The sequence below is a fragment of the Zalophus californianus genome, chromosome X (genome assembly GCF_009762305.2).
Source record: "Zalophus californianus isolate mZalCal1 chromosome X, mZalCal1.pri.v2, whole genome shotgun sequence".
In the NCBI taxonomy this organism is placed as follows: Eukaryota; Metazoa; Chordata; class Mammalia; order Carnivora; family Otariidae; genus Zalophus; species Zalophus californianus.
The window spans coordinates 4412367-4432044 of NC_045612.1; the positions used below are offsets into that span (position 1 = coordinate 4412367).

The window sequence follows — 19678 nt, forward strand, 5'->3', positions numbered from 1 at the left end:
ATGCAAGGCTGGCTTAACATTTGACGATCAACGTTAAGAAAATAATAATTACTGTAATTCAGCACATTAACAGAATAAGAAAATCACATAATCATCTCAGTTATTGTTTTAGGTAATTCTCATGGGTTTTTACAGAATTGCAACAAAGACTTAACCATTGTCAGGAGGTTCCAGCCAGTAGCTGGCATTTAGTAGCTGTAAGGAGATGGCCTGGGAACGATAATAGGGCTTAATGAGGACAACGAAGCTCCTGGCAGCTGGTGCGGGCGCGGCGCCTACCACGTGCCAAGAACACAGTAACGTACTGAAGGAGGCAAGGCCCGTTAGAAGCAAACCAAACAGAACTACCCAGCAGAGGTTTACTTCAGTCAGTTTCAAGTATGAAACTGTTCCCCACAGTGCTGTTTGCACACTCTCATGACTAATCCTGTCATCTCTAGAGAGACGACCAGGGTCCCCGATGGCCGTATCACTTCCCCAGGCTAGGGACAAGCTTCCCAGTGAGAAATAATGGTCAGTCCAGGACTGTCCAAACTCCACCTGAAATCGTTCTTTTCCTCACCAGGCTGTTTATCCCATTAGCCAACGTACGGACTTCAGCGCAGCCACCTTGGATTCAGATGTGTCTCTCTCTCTCTCCATCTTAAGGACTGTTCCCACAGAAACACACAACTCTCTTCTGAGGAGCCCCCTCAGAATTCCCCTTCTTCAGAAACCTCTGGAAACTAGCTGTGCTGGCTGTTCGTACCAGCATTCTTGTTCTTAGATGAACTACATCAACTAAACCTGGCTGAAATGCTGAAGACAGCTACTGATGAATCCTCTCTGAGCCTTTAACTTGCGACTCTGCCAATGGCCTCACATTCCAAATGGCTATCCTTTAAAAGGCCAAGTACATCATGTCCACTTTCCCCAGCATTTTTCTATGCAGTTTAGTAATGCTCTATTTATAAATTATCGGCACCATGAAATTTATGAATGTTAAGCAAATATATAACATTGATGTACACTGAAGCTTTATTAAATCAAGGATAGAAATGGAAGATCTAGACTTTATTCTCATTTAAATTACACATTTATTAACAGGACAGCAAAGCTTCTATGGACACATTTTTGAAGTCAAATGAGTCTTTATTCCTAACCCTGAGCCCGCCTTCTGGACCTGGGAGCTTGCGTGGGCACGTTCTAGCACGCCTGACTATAAGCCTTATTCTGGCCAAGTAGGTCCCAGAGTCGGTAGGTCTAGGCTGGCTGGGGCTCAGCCTACGCCTATCAGCACCCCCAGAACCAAGACACAAGAGCTACATCTACTGATGCTCGTCAGGACTGCTATTCACGTTCAAATGGCCTTGTGGCCTCACGCTCAGCCCAGGAAACATTTCATTAGAGGAAGTAGCAACAGGCTAGAGTAATACGAATAGAAGATTAAGTCTCATGATTCATAATTTCTTTTGGTCTCTTCTCCTGGAAACTATACCATCTACCTAAAAAGTATGGGCTCAAAAACTCTAGAAATCCACAATGAAATTCTGCACCTCTTGAGGAACAAAAATATGAACCACTATTAAACCGATTCAAAAGGGCAGAGAGTCTATTAAACTATGGTTATTGTAGAATCTTTGAAGACTCTTTTCTGAAGAGCCCCTCAATTACTTTCCCTTAGATCCTTTTATATCAATTTGTCCACACAGGCTAGTTCACTTTATCCTGAGATTTCAAACAATTTAACGCGGATTTAGCTTACTTGATTTAGCAGTAGGCAACCTCCAAATAAATTAATCTTATTACATTAATGCATCTTTCCTAACAAGCTACATGTCTCATCCACTTGTAACTTAACTGATAGACTGAGCAGTGATATTTCTGCTTCTATTGCATTAACCATGTTGTTTTAAGAGACATTAATTATACACATTTCATGGACAGGATCTTAGAGCTGAGAGGCATCTGAAATCTAATCTAAACCCCTTGCTTTCGTTCTTAAAATCCAATAAACAGCACAAAAATGATCTAGATTAGACATGAAAATAGGCACTAAACAGTATGAAGAATGGAAGGCAGTTTGAGGACATTACACACACACACACACACACACACACACACACACACACACACACACACACACACACACACACACACACACACTTGGCATTTGGGAGGAAGAAGCTACCTCACATCCACAAAAGTAGTGCTTATCCCCTCAGAAGCATTTTTTGTGTGTGTTCAACCTTGTTACACAATTTTTCTAAAATGCATTTTATACTTTTTTGTTTTAACCTGAATGTAACCATCATTTAATTTTGTTATTGGCTCAATTGATACAAACAGCAAGAAGTTCATGGTGCTACATAACAGTGAGAACCCCGGCCAGCCTCCGTGCTTTCGGAGTGTGCGTTCACTGCCATCTGTCACTCATCCCAGCGGTGCCCACCTCTGAGACCACCCCTTCCCCTCGCACCCCCTCCCCCACCAGCCCTCCAACTGGCTGCTCTGAATCAGCTGTGACCTGGCACTGGGATAACGCAAGAGCCCCATCAGTCTGAGGAAGCTGGGCGTAAAAGTAAGTTCTCAGTGTGAGCCTGAGGGCTCTGGGAGGTCTCCTCTAGCTGATCAGAACTCACCCCCCCTTTTTTTCCCTTTTTTTTTTTTCCTTGTTTCTGAAAGTATGCCTGTTCTCTCTAGATCCTTGCTACTGCGATCCGTGAGAATGCAGGCTCACAAATCAGACTCTGCATTTTAATAATATCCCTGCATCCGGTGCCACCCTCCCTCCAGTGTTAGCAGGTCTGGGCGGGCCTGAATTTTCATCATCTCTAAGTCCCCAGGGGAAGCTGAGGCTACTGGCCCCAGGACTTAAGTAGGACGGAGCCCTCACTGGCACCTCAGAACCCACATGGGGAATGTTCCAGAACTACATATATCTGGGCTTCTCCCTCGGCCCACAGGAGGAAGGGTCCACAAGGTCGGGGGCCCAAGCATGTGCATCTTTAAAAGGTTCCAGGTGCTGACAGTGTGCACGCAGGTAGACAGTGAGGCTGGGGTCCCCCAGATGGCTGCTGAGGAACTGCTGCTGGAAGGGGTCTGGGCTGAGGTGGAGTGGGGCAGCAACAGCACCGTAGTGGTGCTCAACCTCTCTCCTGCCCCCCCCCCCACACCCCCACTGCCAATAGTGGTGCACAGCGAGGGATTTCACAGACAGTGGTGCATCCGACTTTCTGGGCTTGGGAAGCAGAGGTCCTTTGTAAAGGTCCTAGGGTGATGGTAATAATGTGGTCAGGAGGCTGTCATGAGCGCCACGGCTGCTGATGGAGTCACTAGAGGTCGCCAGCAGTCTTTCCAGCTGGTCCTCTTCCCATGACTAAGGCAGCCTAGCCCAGACCTCCAGGCCAAGAGGAAGGAGAGCACCCAGGCCATGGTTCTCCATCCTCTGGCTCTCTCCCCGTACAGGCACTGGGGAGACTACCTGTCTTCTAGTCTCTCCGTCTTGGTCTCTCTGTGTCTGTCTCTGTCTGCATGTGTGTCTCTGTCTCTCTCTATCCCCCCTCTCTGTATGCCACTCTGTCTCTGTCGCTCTCTCTGGCACTCTGGCTCCATCTCCTATCCTGACGGGAAGACCCCAAACTTGGGCTCAGATGTTAGAGACCAGGAAATAAACGACATAGACCTCAGGGCCTGCTCTGAACTGAAGCCATCACGGCCCTACCAGCTTAGGGAAGGGGGAATCCCTGTGTGGCCGCCTTGCTTACCAGGGGCTCTGTGCACCAGGGTTTGGAAACTAAGCACCAGCAACTTCCTACCCGCCTCTGCTTCCTGGACACTCCCTGCCCTCAGCGACTCTGCCGCGGGGGCGCAGGGGGTTGGGGCCCAGGGCAAGTGTGCAGACTCCTGGGTTCCCGGGTCTGACACCCGCCCTTGCTGGCAGTTCCGTCACATTCCCATTTCAAACACGCGGTCCGCTCAGCAGGGGACTGTGCCTCCTCACCAGGACGGGAAGGCAGAAAGAACCGCAGAATGGCAGGAGCAGGGCCTTGGTCGGCATTACTGGTGGGCAGGAGGGCTAACAAAAGCATTTGCACGAGAATAGGAACTTTTGGTGAGAAACTGATAGTCTCTAATTTTCTGCTTATACTTCCAAGTGAATTAGAATCAAACCAAGTTAAATAACAGAAGTGGTCCTATTTTTACACACATACACACGTCTTCATTTTGAACGAACATGAATATTTATCTAATCTTCAACTTTAAGGTCAGAAATACGCTTGAAATTTCTCACCTGTCTTGTCATTTGCCAAACACAATCAATAAACTGAAGAAATATAGGGGATCGGTCAGCATCCGCGTGGTTGTCATTGCCATGGCCCACTCTCTGAAAACAAGAGGTTAAGCATGTGAATGCGTGCCACATTCCTCTCAAAAGTCACTTAAAATTGCCTAGTGGCAAGCCATCAGGTGTCATTTGTATTTCCCAAGACCTAAACAAATTCTTGGCACAGAAAAAGCACTCAAAAACGTTCACTGAATTGAACTGACGTCCATTGCTCTTAGGAAACAAACTTTCAGTGTTCAAAAAACTGTATTTTTATGTGAGGACTGTTTTATAATTTCACTTTAATATAGTTGAGTTCAAGAAGTTATAAGCAAGTGGCCAGTAAACTTTTCAGTCCCAGTGATGGGGTCAAGGCCCGGCCACCGCACCAAGTGCACAGTGTCAATGTGGGACTACTGATTAGCTGCTCAGAAAGCACATTACAATGGCCATTTCCTCCACAAATGGAAAAACAGGTTTTCCCATTTTTCAGAAATGTCAGGAAGTCTGAGAATCAAATAATGATCTACCCATTTTAACCAATTCTACAGGACTCAGAGAGCCCCCAAATCTCACACTTGAAATGGTAATGGGGAGTCCTTGCTCAAGGCAGCCAAGTGTTGTGTTCTTCTGCAGTTCTGAGACATTCTTGACATCCAATAGTGTGTTTCACACCTTTCAGTGTTTTAGAATATACTCATAGATGCCTGGTAAAAGTTAAAAGAACTTCAAACACAAACGGGACAAAACACTGAAAATGTCAAGTTAAAAAACAGTTCGAGAGTGAGCATTCTAAGAGAAGATTCAAATACTCTGATAACTAAGCAAAAGGATGAGAAAGAAAGAAACATTACAAAGGTTTGATGCAACCACCACATAGAAAGCACGAGAAATACTGGGTCTCTGAAACTGCCAGCAGGAGAGACATAAAAACAAGGAAATCCGTGCCTCGTAGTTACAGTAGTTGGTCTTCTTTCTTTTATTGGTTTTCGATGGTGGTGAAACATACAGAACATCAAATGGGCCACATTTTAAGCATACAGCTCAGTGGTATTAAGTACATTCACACTGCTGTGCAGCCACCCCCACCATCCATCTTTCCAATCTGAAACTCTTCCCCATTAACACCAGCTCCCCTCCCCCACCCCACCGTGCCCACCAGTGTACTCTTGTGTCCCTATGAATGTGACTGCTCTCGGTCCCTCTTACAAGTGGACTCCTACAGTATGTGTCCTTTTGTGACTGGCTTCTTTCACTCAGCAGAAGGTCCTCAAGGTTCATCTATGCTGTAGAATATGTCAGAAATTCCTTCCTTCTTTAAGCTGAATAATACTTCCACTGTATGGACAGACCACATTCTATGTATCCATTCATCTGTCGATGGACACCGGGGTTGCTTCTACCTTTGGGCTACTGTGAATCACACTGTTTATAAACGTGGGTGTGCAATTATCCAAGTCTCTGTTTTCACTCCTTTTGGGTGTATCCCCAAAAGCAGAATTGCTGGATCACAGGGTAGTTCTATTTTTAATTATTTGAGGAACTGCCATACTGTTTTCCACAGCAGCTGCATAAGTTGACTTATCTCTGCACTTCCCCTTTACAAAATAATTTGTAGAACCTGCTCTTCAGTATTTAAGGCACCTTGGGAATGGTTTTGCACGACCACTCGCAATTTAAGATTCATTCTTTTAACAGCCGTTCACTGAATTCCTCTGGTGTACGCAAGGCATCTTGCCTGGCCCCTGGAATTTCAGGGCATGTCATGGTGTCCCAGAGAGGCCATGCTCTTGGCTACACACCTGAGGCACCAAGATAAATGAGACAAAGTACCCGTGCTAAACAAATAGTTCACCTGCAGTCTAGTCGTGGGAGAAAGACCTGCAAATAACAAGGGCACTAAAATGTGCCCAGGGCTTCCAAGTCCGGAATGGGTATGGTGGGGCCACAAACGAACAAGTGACCACCCTAGGATGGGGCAGAGGTGGGGCCAGAGGCGGCAAATCCCACAAGTCACAGTCATGGAGGAGGTCGCATTTGAGATACACCTTGAAGGACGGAAGGATGTGCCTACTCCCTGGCTGGCCAGGGATGCACTGTAGTAGAAGCAGTGGGAACAAGGTGGGGGGTACCAAGAGCACCATAAGTAGCTGGGCATGAGGCAAGGGGAGGGAGGCGAGACAAGGTGGACGAGGCCAGATCACCAAGGGCCTCAAAGGTTATGTCGAGGAGTTTGCCCACAACCGCATAGGCCACGGGATTCGTGCTGGGGAATGGCAGCACGAGAGCTGCTTCTTGGAACGCTCCATCCGGCTGCGGCGAGGACAGTGGATTGGAAGGGGATAGGTGACAGAGAAACTAGTTAGGGGGCTGCCATCACAGCCCCACGGGAGACGGGCAGGCTGGAATGCAGGGGGGGCATCAGTGGCACTGAGGAGCAGACAACAGATTTGAAACACGTGTATTTAAAGACGTGGGACCAGTCAAGATCACTAAGGTATTAAGCATACAGAGAGAAGAGAAGCAGTCTGAGGACTGAGCCCTGGGGCACCCCAACACTAAGAGGTTGGGGAGAGAGGGAGGACCAAAAGATAGGAGGAAATTCAAAAGGCTGTGGAGACCCAGAAGCCAAGGGAAGAAACGGTTTCTAGAAATAGGGAAGAACCAACAGCATCAAGTGCTCAGGCCAAATAAGAGAAGGGCTTGGCAAAGTGGCAGCGAATGGTGGCTGGGACATGCAGTTTCGGGGTGGGGTGGGTGTTGGGAGGAGGAAGCCTGGCTGAAGTGAGTACAGGACAGCTTTATCGTAAAGGGGACAGATCTTTGCGGTGACAGCTGGAGCAAAAGTAGGGTCAGGAGGGTTGGTTTCCAGGGTGGGATAAATAGTGGCGTGTTTCTATGCCAGCGGGAGGGGGAGGCAGGCCAGAGGCAGGATGACGGGCCGGGGGGAGGGGCAGGAGCTGGCCGCAGGGAGGAACTGAGACGGCTCACTGACAGCAAGTCAAGGGAGGGTGGAGTATAGGGAGGCAGTGAGGAGGTGGCCGGAGGCTTGAAACTGCGGCTTGGGTACTGGCTCCACCCTCAACAGCTGCGTCATACTCCTGAAATCTCAGTTACAGCAGCTGCTTCGGGATGACACATGTAACAGTGCCGGGTGTGGACACGCAGTGGTGCTCAGTAAACTGCAGCCGTTATGAATCTCATGGTCTTATTACCATGACGAACCCCGCATCCGCACGTAGGGACAGAAGCGGAGCGTGCGCGCACACCCCGACGCGTGCTGTGCGTGGCCACCGCTGGCTTCTCAGTCCGTAACCTTGAGCACCACCCATCTAGTCAGGGGCCCCTGCCCGCTTCCTCTCTCCCAGAACACATGGTGTGGGGAGGAGTGGTGGAAGGGAATGGCCTGGGAGCCTTCAGAGGTGACCAGATACAAACACTGGGGAGAACTTCACTCGCCCCCCCCCCCCCCCCCCCCCCACTAAACCTACCTTTCCTCCGGGCCCGGTCCTAAGCATCTGACATACATAAACTCACGCCTGCTGCACAACACACCACCTCAGAGAAGGGGACCAAGGCACACAGAGGGAAGGGGCACAGTGCAGAGGAGGCTCCGACAATGGCCCCCGAAGGGCACGTGGCTCACAGGCTGTGGAGCTGCCTTTCCTTCTTCTCATGGCCAGTGTACTTGGTAACCCCATGGCAGAAGCCACCGAAGCACCCCCCAGCCACTGCCCATCCTCCCGCTCTCTAGGAGTGGGTCTGAATGAGGCTTCAGGCATAGTCCAGTGCCATGCAGAGTTAAGACGAATCCCCAATGGCTCGATGACTGGGAAAGACCAGGAACGGACAGCCATTTACACTAAAACACAAACGGCAGCTCAAGAATAGCCACCATACTCCTAGGTATGTCCCCCAGTGTGAAAGCTGGCCGTTGCAGGCCGAATTGGGTACTGCCCCAATTCCTACGCTGGCACCCTAAGCCCCAGGGCCTCAGAATGGGACTATACTTGGAGACAGGGTCTATAAAGAGGTGATTAAAAGGAGGCTGGGAGACTGGGCCCTAATCCAGTGTGACTGGTGTCCTTTTAAGGAGAGGAAATTTGGATGCAGAGAGAGGCACCAGGGAGGCGCACACAGAGGAAAGGCCATGTGAGCACATGGTGAGAAGGCGGCCACACACGAGCAGAGAAGACACGGTTCAGGAGAGACCAACCCTGCCGGCACCTGATCTTGGACGTCCAGCCTCCAGAACTGGGAGACAATACATTTCTATTGTCTAAGCTACTCAGTTTGTGGTACTCTGCATGGCAAAAACTTGTACGCCAATGTTCATAGCAGCATTATTCACAAGAGCCAACTGGTGGGAATAATCCAAGTGTCCATCAACAGAAATGGATAAACAAAGGGAATACTGCTCAGGTATGAAAAGGAATTACGTTTTCATATATGCTGATATGGATAAACCTTAAAAACAGTGTGTTTAGTGAAATAAGCCAGTCACAGAAAGACAAATGTTATATGATTCCACTTACAGGAGGCACCGAGAACAGGCAAACTGAGAAAGACAGAAAGCTGGTTAGTGATTGTCAGGGGCTGGAGGAGGGGGAGATGAGCAGGGACTGCTTAACGGGTACAGGGTTTCCTTTTGGGGGTGAAGAAATGTTCTGGAACTAGAAAGAGCTGGTGCTTGCACAACATTGTGAATGTACTAAATGTCACTGAACTGTATGCCTCAAGATGGCTAATTCTGTTATATGAATTTTACCTCATTTATTTAAAAAAAATGACATACCTACACTAAAAAAATTTTCAAAAAAGAGAGTGCCCTACCAAAAACATACCATGCTGAGGTCCATGGTATTCTATTATGCTGACTCAGGTCTGACACAGAGCAGAAAGCCCACATGTGTGTGTGCTGTGTGATACACACATGCATAGGAGAGAACAAAACAGTCAGGAATGTACCTCACAGTCTCAGCTTACCAGTGCAAACCTATGTCCGAAGCTTATCCACTCCTTTTCTATGAGAGCCTCGAACCCTTTAATGGTGCGGTAGTAACTGTCCAACATCAGCATAGCCAGAGACGTCAGCTGGGCTGTTCGGTCCCAACCATCGCTGCAGTGCACCACCACCGAAGTTTTCCCAGATTCTATCTTATCAGCAATCCTTACTGCCCCAGCAAGAAGCATCTTCAGAAAAGAAGGCACATTAGAGCAGGCTACGTTTAATTTCTAGGACAGCAAAAAATAGTTCTGTGGAGAATGTTAAGAACTTCAGGTCAATAAACCAAACAACGCAATCAAGTGAGGATCACTCAGAAACATTAGCGCTGGGGGTGGGGAACATCCAACACTAAGAAAAATGATGACAGTAAATGCAGTCGTTTATTACAGGGCCACAAAGTACATTCCAAACCTGATCTGACGCAAGCAGTATCCCTCAACAAAGACCACAGTCTGAATGTTGCCTGTGGAAACTCTGAGAGCCTAGAGTACTGCAAAGATGTGCTTCTTTACAGTGCTGAGAAACCATGTGGAGACACAGATTTATGGCAGGTACACAGAGAAATCTTAACCAGAAAGCATGTCAAGGACCAGCCCCCTTTACCCTTATATACTCCAGCCAGTGCGTCCCATCCACGTTGGAGAGCCACCGCGCCTCATCTATCGAAGGGTACACGATCTCTTTCAATTTACGCAGGGACTCTCTCATCACGTGGATGTTGTGGATCTCCAAGAACACGAGCTCCGCGTTGGGGTAAGCACTTTCACTCTCGTACCCTCCACCCTTGGCCTGTGAAAAACAAAAGACATAACAGCACTGCATCTGAGCTCATACTTTGATTGTTTCTAGTGTTATCAGAAAGAGACCATTAAGGAAGCAACAAGGCCATCTGTGTATAATAAACCTCCTAATCCTTGTAGGACTCACCCCTGGCTGCTGGCACAAAGTACCACAAACTAAGCGGCTTAAAACAACAGAAATGTCCTCTCACAGTGCTGGAGCCAAAAATCAAGGTACCGGCAGGGCTGTGCTCCCTGAGAAGCCCCTTGGAGAGGATTCTTCTTTGCTTCTTCCAGCCTCTGGTAGCCCCAGGGGGTCCTGGTTTACAGACACATCACTCAAATCTCTGCCTCACCATCACATGGCCTTCGCCTCGTGTCTGTCTCTTCCTCTAAGGACCCCAGTCAGACTGGATTACGGCCCACCCTAATTCAATAGGACCTCATCTTAACTTGATTACATTTATAAAGACCTCATTTCAAAATGAGGCCACATTCACAGGTACTGGGAGTTAGGTATTTGGCATATTTTTTATGCAGACACAATTCAACCCATAACAATTGTCCTGTACCCATCATCAGTTTTTAAACCATTAACAACTGGATCTTACTCAAGGCGAGTTAATTTTTAAAAGTTCTGTCTGTTAGTGCCATCTGTCCAAACAGAAAAAGTTGTAGTACCACAAAAATTTCTGTATAATAAAACTATTTGTAAATCCCAACAAGGAGGTTTAAGCAATTTAAGTAAAATAAAATGCAAATGAAACAAAAACAGGGGCTATGGCTGACCCTTTGGTAATCTCATAACAAAACCTTATCTATAATTAGCTTATATTTTGTGAAGGTCAACATTCAGAACCCATCCGTGATGAGAACATAGACAAACTGAAACCCGGATATGCTGCTGCTGGGAATTCAAACTGTGCAGTCCCTGTGGGAAAGTTTGGGGGCTCCTCAGATTTAAGCCCAGAATTACCACGTGACCCAGCCATTCCATGCCCACTGAACTGAAGACAGGTACTCGAACAAAAACTTGTCCATGAAAGATAACAGCAGCATTATTTGCCATAGCCAAAAAGTGGAAGCAACCCACTTGCCCAGCAGTGGAGGAATGGATAAACAAAATGTGCTCTCTCCATACAATGGAACATTATGCAGCCAGACAAAGGTAAGAAGTGCTGGTACATGCTACAACATGAGTGAACCTTAAAAACATCACACTGAGTCAAAGAATCCAGGCCCCAGAGACTACATGTTGTATGATTCCATTTATATGAAAGGTCCAGAACAAGGAAATCTGTACAGAGAGAAAGTAAATTAGTGGTTGATAGGAGCTGGGGGGGGGGGGGGGACACAATGGGCAGCAACTGCCAGTGGGCACAGGGTTTTTTCTGGGGCTATGAAAGCATTCTGGAGTTAGAGGGGATTGTTGTACAACATTGTGAATATACCAGAAGTCACTGAATCGTAAACTCTGGGACAGTTAAAATAGCCAGATTAATGTTATATGAATTTTATCTCCAAAGACATAATAAATGCATCTGTGAACCCAAAGACCACACCCTTCATTTCGTCTCCAACCACTTAGCGTGTGGATATTAATGCCCTGAGCTAAATACTGGGGTGACAAGTGGAGACCCTGGTCCTCAAGGCATTCACAATCTGGCAGGGCAGGCAGGTGAGGAGAGGGACGTGTGCAGCACAGGGGGGCAAGTCCTTTGCTGCAGGAGAACACGGGGTGCGCTGGGGGCACGTGGCCAGGCCTGGGAGGCTGCCAGGAGGACAGAAGAGATGTCGCACTGAGAAGAGAACACAAGTCAGGAAAGCTTTGCCGTGGGGAGAAAGGTCAAGGACACAGGGCAGAGGGGCTATGGTGTGTAGATGCCCAGAGATGGGCGAGGACGTGGCTCCCCGAGAGGCAGGCAAGCAGCTGAGACGAGAGCACACCACGGCGGTGGCAAGAGCAGTGGGAGAGGCGGCCAGAGGGCGGCCTGGGGCTGGACGGCACAGGCACGGGGAGAGGGTCAGACCCTCACTGTGGCAGACCACTGGCTGTGCTGGGCGGAAGGGCCTGGAGGAGGGTGGGACCTCCCGCAGGGAGACCAGCTCGGAGTCGGGCACTCATCTGGCTGAGGGAACCGTGGCGGAGGCAGCAGGGCAGAGAGAGATGCAGCGGACTGGAGATCTTGAAGGGGCAAGACACGGTGGCTGACTGGGGCGATGGAAGCAGGAAGCCCATGAGGAGGCAGTGATGCCCAGGATTCCAGGCCGAGCACCCCAAGAGTCAGTGGTATCCTTTCTTGAGACCAGACTATTACAGAAGGAACAGAGTATTCAGCTTTCAGCGTAGTGAGCGCAAGGTGCCTGTGAGAAATGGAAGCAGAAAGGTCTGCAGGCAGCGGTCCGCAGCTCAGAAGACAGGTCTCAGCTGTGGCTACCGACACGAAGTCACTGGCCTATGGAGGATGTTGGAGGACAGAGGTCTGGCACGCCATGCTCAAGGTCAGCAGGTAAGCCAGGGGAGAAGCGGAGGCTGGGAGCCTGAGAAAGGCCAACGTCTAAGGCACAGAAAGCAAAGGAGACTGAGAAGAGCTGCCAGAGACTAGAGGAAAAAGAAAAAAAGGAAAAGAGTATTTTGAAAAGGAAAAAGTACTAAACTACCAAAAGCTTGAGAAGTCGAGGAAAAGAAGAACTGAAAAATACACGCTGGATTTGGTGAGCGCACCACGAACGGTCTGGGCAGAGCCGGGGACGGGAGCTCGCTTCACAGGCCGAGGAGGCGAGCGGCCGGTCGTGCGTGCCCCGCATCTCAGGGCAAGAGCTGCTCCCAGAAGCCCGTCTGTAAAGGGCAGGAGAACAACAGCGCCAGCTGGAAGGGGGCGGTGACAGTGGCTGGAGGGGCAGCTTATGCGTGCAGATGGGAAAGACTTCATGGCAGAGAGGAGGTCACTCGGCCACCGTAACAGGAGGCTTCTGTGGATGGCAGTACAAGGCAGCTTCCAGGTCTGGTGGCAGGAGGCTTGGTCCCGCCTCTGCACAAAGGCAAGGTCAGCTACTGAGGATGAAGGGGGTGGGGCAGGGTTGTACATTAGAAAAAAAAGTCATAAAGGGGCTGAAGTGGCCTCTGGGGAGCCTGGGGGGGTGGGGAGGAGGGACTTCCAAGCATCACCGAGGGCCCAGCTGAGGCTGGAGGATTCTAGCATAAATCTGGAGTGGCTCCAGCCTGCACACTGTGAGCCTTTCGTTCTCATGGAACATTCAGCAGTCTGGGGCACTGGCAGGAGAAAAACAGGCAGGAGAACGGAACTGGGCCAGGTGGGGTGCCAAAGGGCTACTGAGCCACGGTGTTGGCTGGCAGACATTAGGCAGGACAGTCTAAGGAGGCTGGGCTATAGGCAGGAGCACAGGAATACGGGCAGGGCCGAGAGGGAGCCGGGGCTGGGGGCGGGGGCACTGGGGCCTGGGCCCCCATGCACAGAGGACAGGCCGCAGAGTGACCTGGCACAAGAGGCTGAGTCCGAGAACCCAGGCTACATCTAAGAACTCGGCAGGGAAGCAGTTCCGGGGAAGACTGGGCTGCATGCGGCTAAAAGCCGGTTACCCGGGCGTAGGAGCAGGGGCTAAGCAGGAGAGAACGTTTGCAAGTGGCGAATGCGCCTCACAGGAAAACAAGAATTTCGTGTATTTGGATACCAGCTATACTTCAGGTTATTTCACAAAATTCTAGGCGACGCTTTAACTTCAGTGAAACACTTTGCAACACCCACTACGGGGACAAAGCAGTCTCGGGCACAGTCCTGCCTCCATGACAGAATTGTGTTTTCATAAAAACCACTGAAGCATCCAATGAAGATGCTGCTGACAAAGGAAGTAACACCACAGCAGAGGGGTGAAAGGCACAGACTTGGTGGCAGGGAAAAAGGGTTTGTGATCCCAGCTCTGCCACCCAAATGGTTATGGTGCCCTCACCTCTCTGCACCCCAAACCTTCCCACCTGTAAGACTTTCAAAGGGCCACTGTGCAGATTAAATGCTAATTAACTAAGTAAAATCAAGCACGAGGGCAGGACTACCTCAGCGAGCACCTCCCACGTTTGTAGCCCAGCCCCTGCCCGCCGGAGCCCCGGGGCCTGGGGAAGCCGCTCTGAGGCAGTGCACTGGGCTCAGCTCATCCAGGCCTTCAGCACTGAGGAAGCCCGTGCTAAGGAGGGGCACCCGGAGAAGGTGTTTAAAGGCAATTTGTTGCCCAGAAACCGATCACTAAAGATACAAATAAGACAAATGACAATCCGGAAATGAGGTTATGGAAGTAAACAGATGCAGAGAACAGGCACCTGGAGGTCTTGAGCCAGAGGGGGCAGGAGGGTGACAAGAGGCCCCACCTGTACCCCAGAAGGAACAGGGGGAAGGGGCCAGAGCGTTCTGGAATACAAGACTTTGCTGGCCAGACTTCTCTGTAATGGGGGCAAAACAGGGTTCTGGAGAGAAGGCGGAGATGTGGGAACACTGTCCCCTGCTAGCCCCCAAGGCCCCAAGAATAAGCCGGTAGCAGTGGTGGTAGGGCCATCCCCAACCCTCGTGGGAAGAAGAAACCCGAACACCCCAGGGAGCAGCTGGCTGAAGGATGGACTCAGGTTTCCCTGCTTTCACACAGCTGTTCTGCGCTTGTGGCAGACCTGCCAGGCCATCTGCCCACCAGTCTGCCAGTCTTCAGCAGCAGGGGGAGGTTCCCAGGTGAGAGAATGCGCGCCTCCCAGAGGGCGGACACCTCCCAAGGGCCAGAGGAACAAAGTGGCAGGGGCAGGATGCCCAAGTCCACACACCTCTCCTGTAGTGGACTACATATTTTCGTCACCACAAAATTCATGCGTCGAAGCCCTAATCCTTAAAAAGATGATGTCAGAAGACGCGGCCTCTGGGAGGGGTGAGGTCAGGAGGGTGGAGCCCTCATGACGGCATTAGTGCCCTTATAAGAAGAGACAGGAGACAGTGGGCCTCATTTTGCTCTCGGCAGTGCGAAGACATGGTGAGAAGGTGGCTACCTACAAGCCAGGCAGTGCGCTATCACCTGACACGGGATCTGCTGTTGCCGTGACGTTGGACTTCCCAGTATCCGGAGCTATGAGAAATGTCTGTTGTTCATAGGCCACCCAGCCTCTGATATTTTGTTGGAGCAGCTTGAGCTAAGACGCCTCTCCCACCCAGTTCTCCCACTGGATGCTCCTCCTCTCCTGACATCGAGGACCTCTCCCTCCCTCTTTGGGGTCTCCTCCCACCACCTGAAGCACCCCGTCCTCCCGTGGGTTCCTCTCCGGCCTTCCACAGATGGCTCAGGTGACTTGGACTCCTTTGGTGGCTTTGCCCCTGCCCGCCCCCAGCCTGCAACCACCACCCAGCATGCCACCGGGCCCCAATCTCAACCTCCAACCTGACCTTTCTCTGAGCTCCAGAGCCCTATCTTCCCCACTCAGGCTCCTCAAATGCAACCGTTAAAGCTAAGTTCCTTCCCTCCACGTTCACTTTCTCAAGAAACAATCTGACTGAAAACCCTTTGGTGCCATCACACTGGCTCCATAATGGAGTCTGGACTTTTGAGTTCCCATACCATGCCACTTGCCATCAGGTCCCCTACATGGCGACTGTCCATGGAGAGAGGAACCCGAGAGGGGAACCCAGCCCGTCATTCCAGTCATGGAGCAGCTATTATGTAATCGCTGGGTTCCGGGGACCCTCAGAGTCGTCCCTACCACTTGGCGCCGAGGGCCCATTGCCTGGACGTGCACTGAATGAGGAACTGCAACTGTGTGCAGGGCACCACCACACAGGGAGACCTCCACTCATCTGGAAAGATGTCCCTGAGGAAGAGACACTGACATGTCATCTCAAGGACGGGGGAATGTTTAGCTCTGGGGGCAAAGGCTCAGAGATGCCACTGGGACATGCTACAGGAACAGAAAGAAGCATCCCACAGCTGGGACGTGGGCCGGGCAGCTGCGGAGACAGGAAGGGCGGGCCCGGGGTCAAGGGCTTCAGAGGCCCCGTTCAGGAACTAGATGTCACTGCCTCAAGGCACTGAGGGTGTGCGCAGAGGTAGATGTTTTAGAAGGTCACTCCGGCCATGATGTGGAGACTGGACTGAAGGGAGCCTCTACAAAACACTAGCAAACTGAATCTAGCAGTCTATTAAGGAGATTATACACCAGAACCCAGTGGGATTTATTCCAGGAACGTAAGGGGGTTGTAGGAGTTTCCTACGGCCGCAGTAACAAAGTACCACAAGCTAGGGGGACTTAAAATAACAGACTTAATCCCTCACAGTTCTGGAGGCTACGAGTCCGAGACCAATGTGTCTGGCAGGCTGGGCTCCTTCTGGGGGGTCGGGGGGAGACTCTGTCGCGTGCTCCACTCCTGGCTTCCGGTGGTGGCTGGCAAGCGTCGGTGCTGCTCATGCAGCTACGGCACCCCATCTCTGCCTCGCTGCCGCCTGCCATCTTCCCTACATGACCTTCTAAGGGCACCAGGCACCGGATTGAGGGCCCACCCTACTCCACTATGACCTCCTCTTCACTAATTACATCTGCTAAGACCCTATTTCTGAATAAGGTCATATTCTGAGGTTCCAGATGAACACGAATTTCTGGGAGATGCCATTCAACCCACTACAGTGGTCAATATACAAAAATCAGTCAGTGAAATACACCACATTAGCCGACTGAAGGAAAAAAGAAACACAGGATCATCTCAACTGATACAGAAAAGGTCTTCGAACATCTAATACCCTTTCATGGTAAAACCACTCAAAAAACTAACAAGAGAAAGGAACTTCCTTAGCCTGACAAGGGCACCTACTATGAAAAACCCACAGCTAATATACCCAATGGTGAAAAACTGAAAGCTTTTCCCCTAAGATTAGGAACAAGACAAGGATGACTGCTTTCACTGCTTCTATTCAACATGGTACTAGAGGTTCTTGCCAGGAAATTAGGCAAAACGAAGAAATAAAAGGCATCCAGATTGGAAAGGAAGAAGTAAGTAGGATCTCTACTTGCAGATGAGATGGTAATATATACAGAAGAGCTAACAGGGACTTGGACAGATAAAAGTCCTTGTTTGATTCCTAGACGTAACAGCACTACAGACAAAATCATTCTAGACAATGCTTCTGTCTCTTCCACGTGAGTTCACACACAAAGAACTGCCCTTGCTCTGTAGGGTGTTCAGAAGACTGCTTCTGTGAATGCAGCTCTTCTCACGCTTCTCACTCCTCTGGGATAGTACTGCAGTGGGGACAGGAAGTACGCAGGGAAGTGGAGAGACTGACGGGGTTAATGACCCACTAGCTGTGGGAGCACGGGGAACTAATTGAGAATGACTCCCCATGGCAGGCTGAAAAACACTCCCCCACCCGAAGAGATCTACATCAGATCCCTGGTGATTGTGAATGTGACATTTTTTGGAAAAAGGGTCTTTACAGAAGTCGTCTAGTCAAGGATCTTGAGATGAAGAGACCATTCTGGATTAGCTAGGGAAAGCCCTAAACGCCATCACAAGTATCCCTAGAAGAGAGAAGAGGGAAGACACGGACCCGTAGAGAAGGCCACATGAAGGCAGAGGGAGAGATCTGCACGCCGTGGCTACGCGCACAGAGCAGCCAACAGGAGCCGGAAGGGGCAAGGAACAGATTCTCCCCTGAAGCCCGTAGAAGGAGCACAGCTTGGGCAGATCTCAGACTTCTGGCCTCCCAAACTGTGAGAGAATCAATTTGTGTTATCTTAAGCCACCTAGTTTGTGCTAATTTGTACAGGAAACTCCTATCCTGCCCATGTCCTTGCCCGCCCTGTTCCTCTGCCGGTCTTCCCCATCTCTGTGACTGGCACCACCAGTCACCCCCCAGGCCAGACCACCGGGGTGGCGAGCTTATGAGCATCACGTGCTGCGGCCGTGATGCGCATTCTTCTCAGGTGTCATCCTGGTACATCTCTATGCCGCACGCTGTCACCTTCCATCTTACAGACCTGAGGCTTATGGAGAGGTCAACAACCTGCTCAGGGTGCAACAGAGCAGCAAGGGAAGAGCTTGGAGGAAAACCCAGGCAAAACTGGTTGCCAAGCGCAGGGTTCTCACTGCCCCACCTCTCGGGCCGAGTTGGATACACGGAGGTCATTACATGGGAGACAGCTGAACAGAGGTGTCAACCTGACAATAGGACAGACATTCTGCCTCGCCTTCAGGAGGGATCAGAGTGAGATGGAAACGCGGGTATCAAACTCAACATACAGAGAGTGTCTGGAGTCGTGGCATCGGAGGAGATAGCCCGGGGACATAGTGCAAAGTAGAAAAGAGGAGCCTGGATGGAGTTCAAGGAGCACCCCAATGTGGAGGTTGGGGAGAGGGGGAGGAACCAGTGAAGGAGACTGAGCTGGCCAGGTCGGAGAGAGGGACCCAGGCAGCGAGATGTCATGACGGTCACGCGGACAGAGCAGCTCACTCTGAGCTCAGGACCGATGACAGCTACCATGAACCAAATGCCTTCTCCGGGACAGGCCCTGAACTGGGCCCTGTACAGTACTTCCAGGAAGCAGACATACTGTTGCTCTCACTTGAGAGGCGAGGCACTTGTGGTCTGGACAGATGAGGTCATGGCCCAGGGTCATGGAGCAAGTAACCAGGCCCCTTCTACTCTCCGAGCATGCTCTATGTTCCTCCATGGCACACTACGTGGCCACGTGGCAGATCGCATGACTGTTGCTCAGTGTGTCCCTCCCCAGTGCCTAGCAGGCCGTGACACACAGCAAGCACCCAGGGACTCAGGGGAAATGGCATGTCCGGTGGCTTGTGTGCTCTGTGAAGTGGAAGGTAATGGCTTCTCTCCAGAGAGAGACAGGGGCGGTAGGAGGTTGGCTTTTTGGAGATTGTGCTCAATGATGGAATAATCACCATGGAAAGAAGAGGCCCAAGCTGCCAAGAGAAACAGACTCCCAGGCACTGCTCGGGGGACACGGGCTGGGCGTGGGGCTGGTGATCGCACCCTTACACATCTTGCCATTCGCACCCATACACATCAGGCCCTCTCCAGGCTCCCCCCACACACGCCAAGCTGACACCTCCTGTAACAGAGCACCTCACCGTATCTGTCTTGGTATTACCCCAGCACCTGCCCCTAGTAGGTGTGCATTACATGTCTGTGACCCAAGTGTCATTTTACAAGCAAGCATGAGATGGGAAGGGCTGCCGCCACCTTCCTGATCTCTGAAATGACTTGCAGAGAGGGCCAAGTCCTCTGACTGCCAGATGCACGCCTGCAGGAACACTGTGAGAAAGGCATTCGTGGGCAATAGAAACGACACAGTTCAGAGCTTTTCCTACTTGGAGAGCAGGTGCTGGAGGTGTGGCCTCTTAGCTGTGGCTGGGTGTGAAGGATCCCGTCCCCTCCAGCTAGCGGGGCTCGAATGGGAGTGGTCTGCGGATGACACTCCTGCATGTGATTTACGGCAACTTTGTACACGTGCCTGGTTTCACACAGGTGACCCCATTCTAACAGAGTGAGCTTCAGACCAGATATGAATTAATCAAGTAATCACCATAG

At 50.6% G+C, this 19678-nt stretch overlaps 1 protein-coding gene across 7 annotated transcripts in view; it reads right to left on the reverse strand.

The window, feature by feature from the left end:
* MTMR1 (myotubularin related protein 1) overlaps positions 1-19678 on the reverse strand; it is a 62274-nt gene that overhangs the window by 11776 nt on the left and 30820 nt on the right. For all 7 annotated transcript variants that reach the window (XM_027607951.1, XM_027607957.1, XM_027607955.1 and 4 more), the window contains 3 exons: positions 9918-10103; positions 9293-9499; positions 4274-4366 (listed from right to left, as the gene is read on the reverse strand). In XM_027607951.1, the coding sequence (XP_027463752.1) occupies positions 4274-4366; positions 9293-9499; positions 9918-10103 (486 nt within the window). The remainder of the gene's footprint in view (positions 1-4273; positions 4367-9292; positions 9500-9917; positions 10104-19678) is intronic.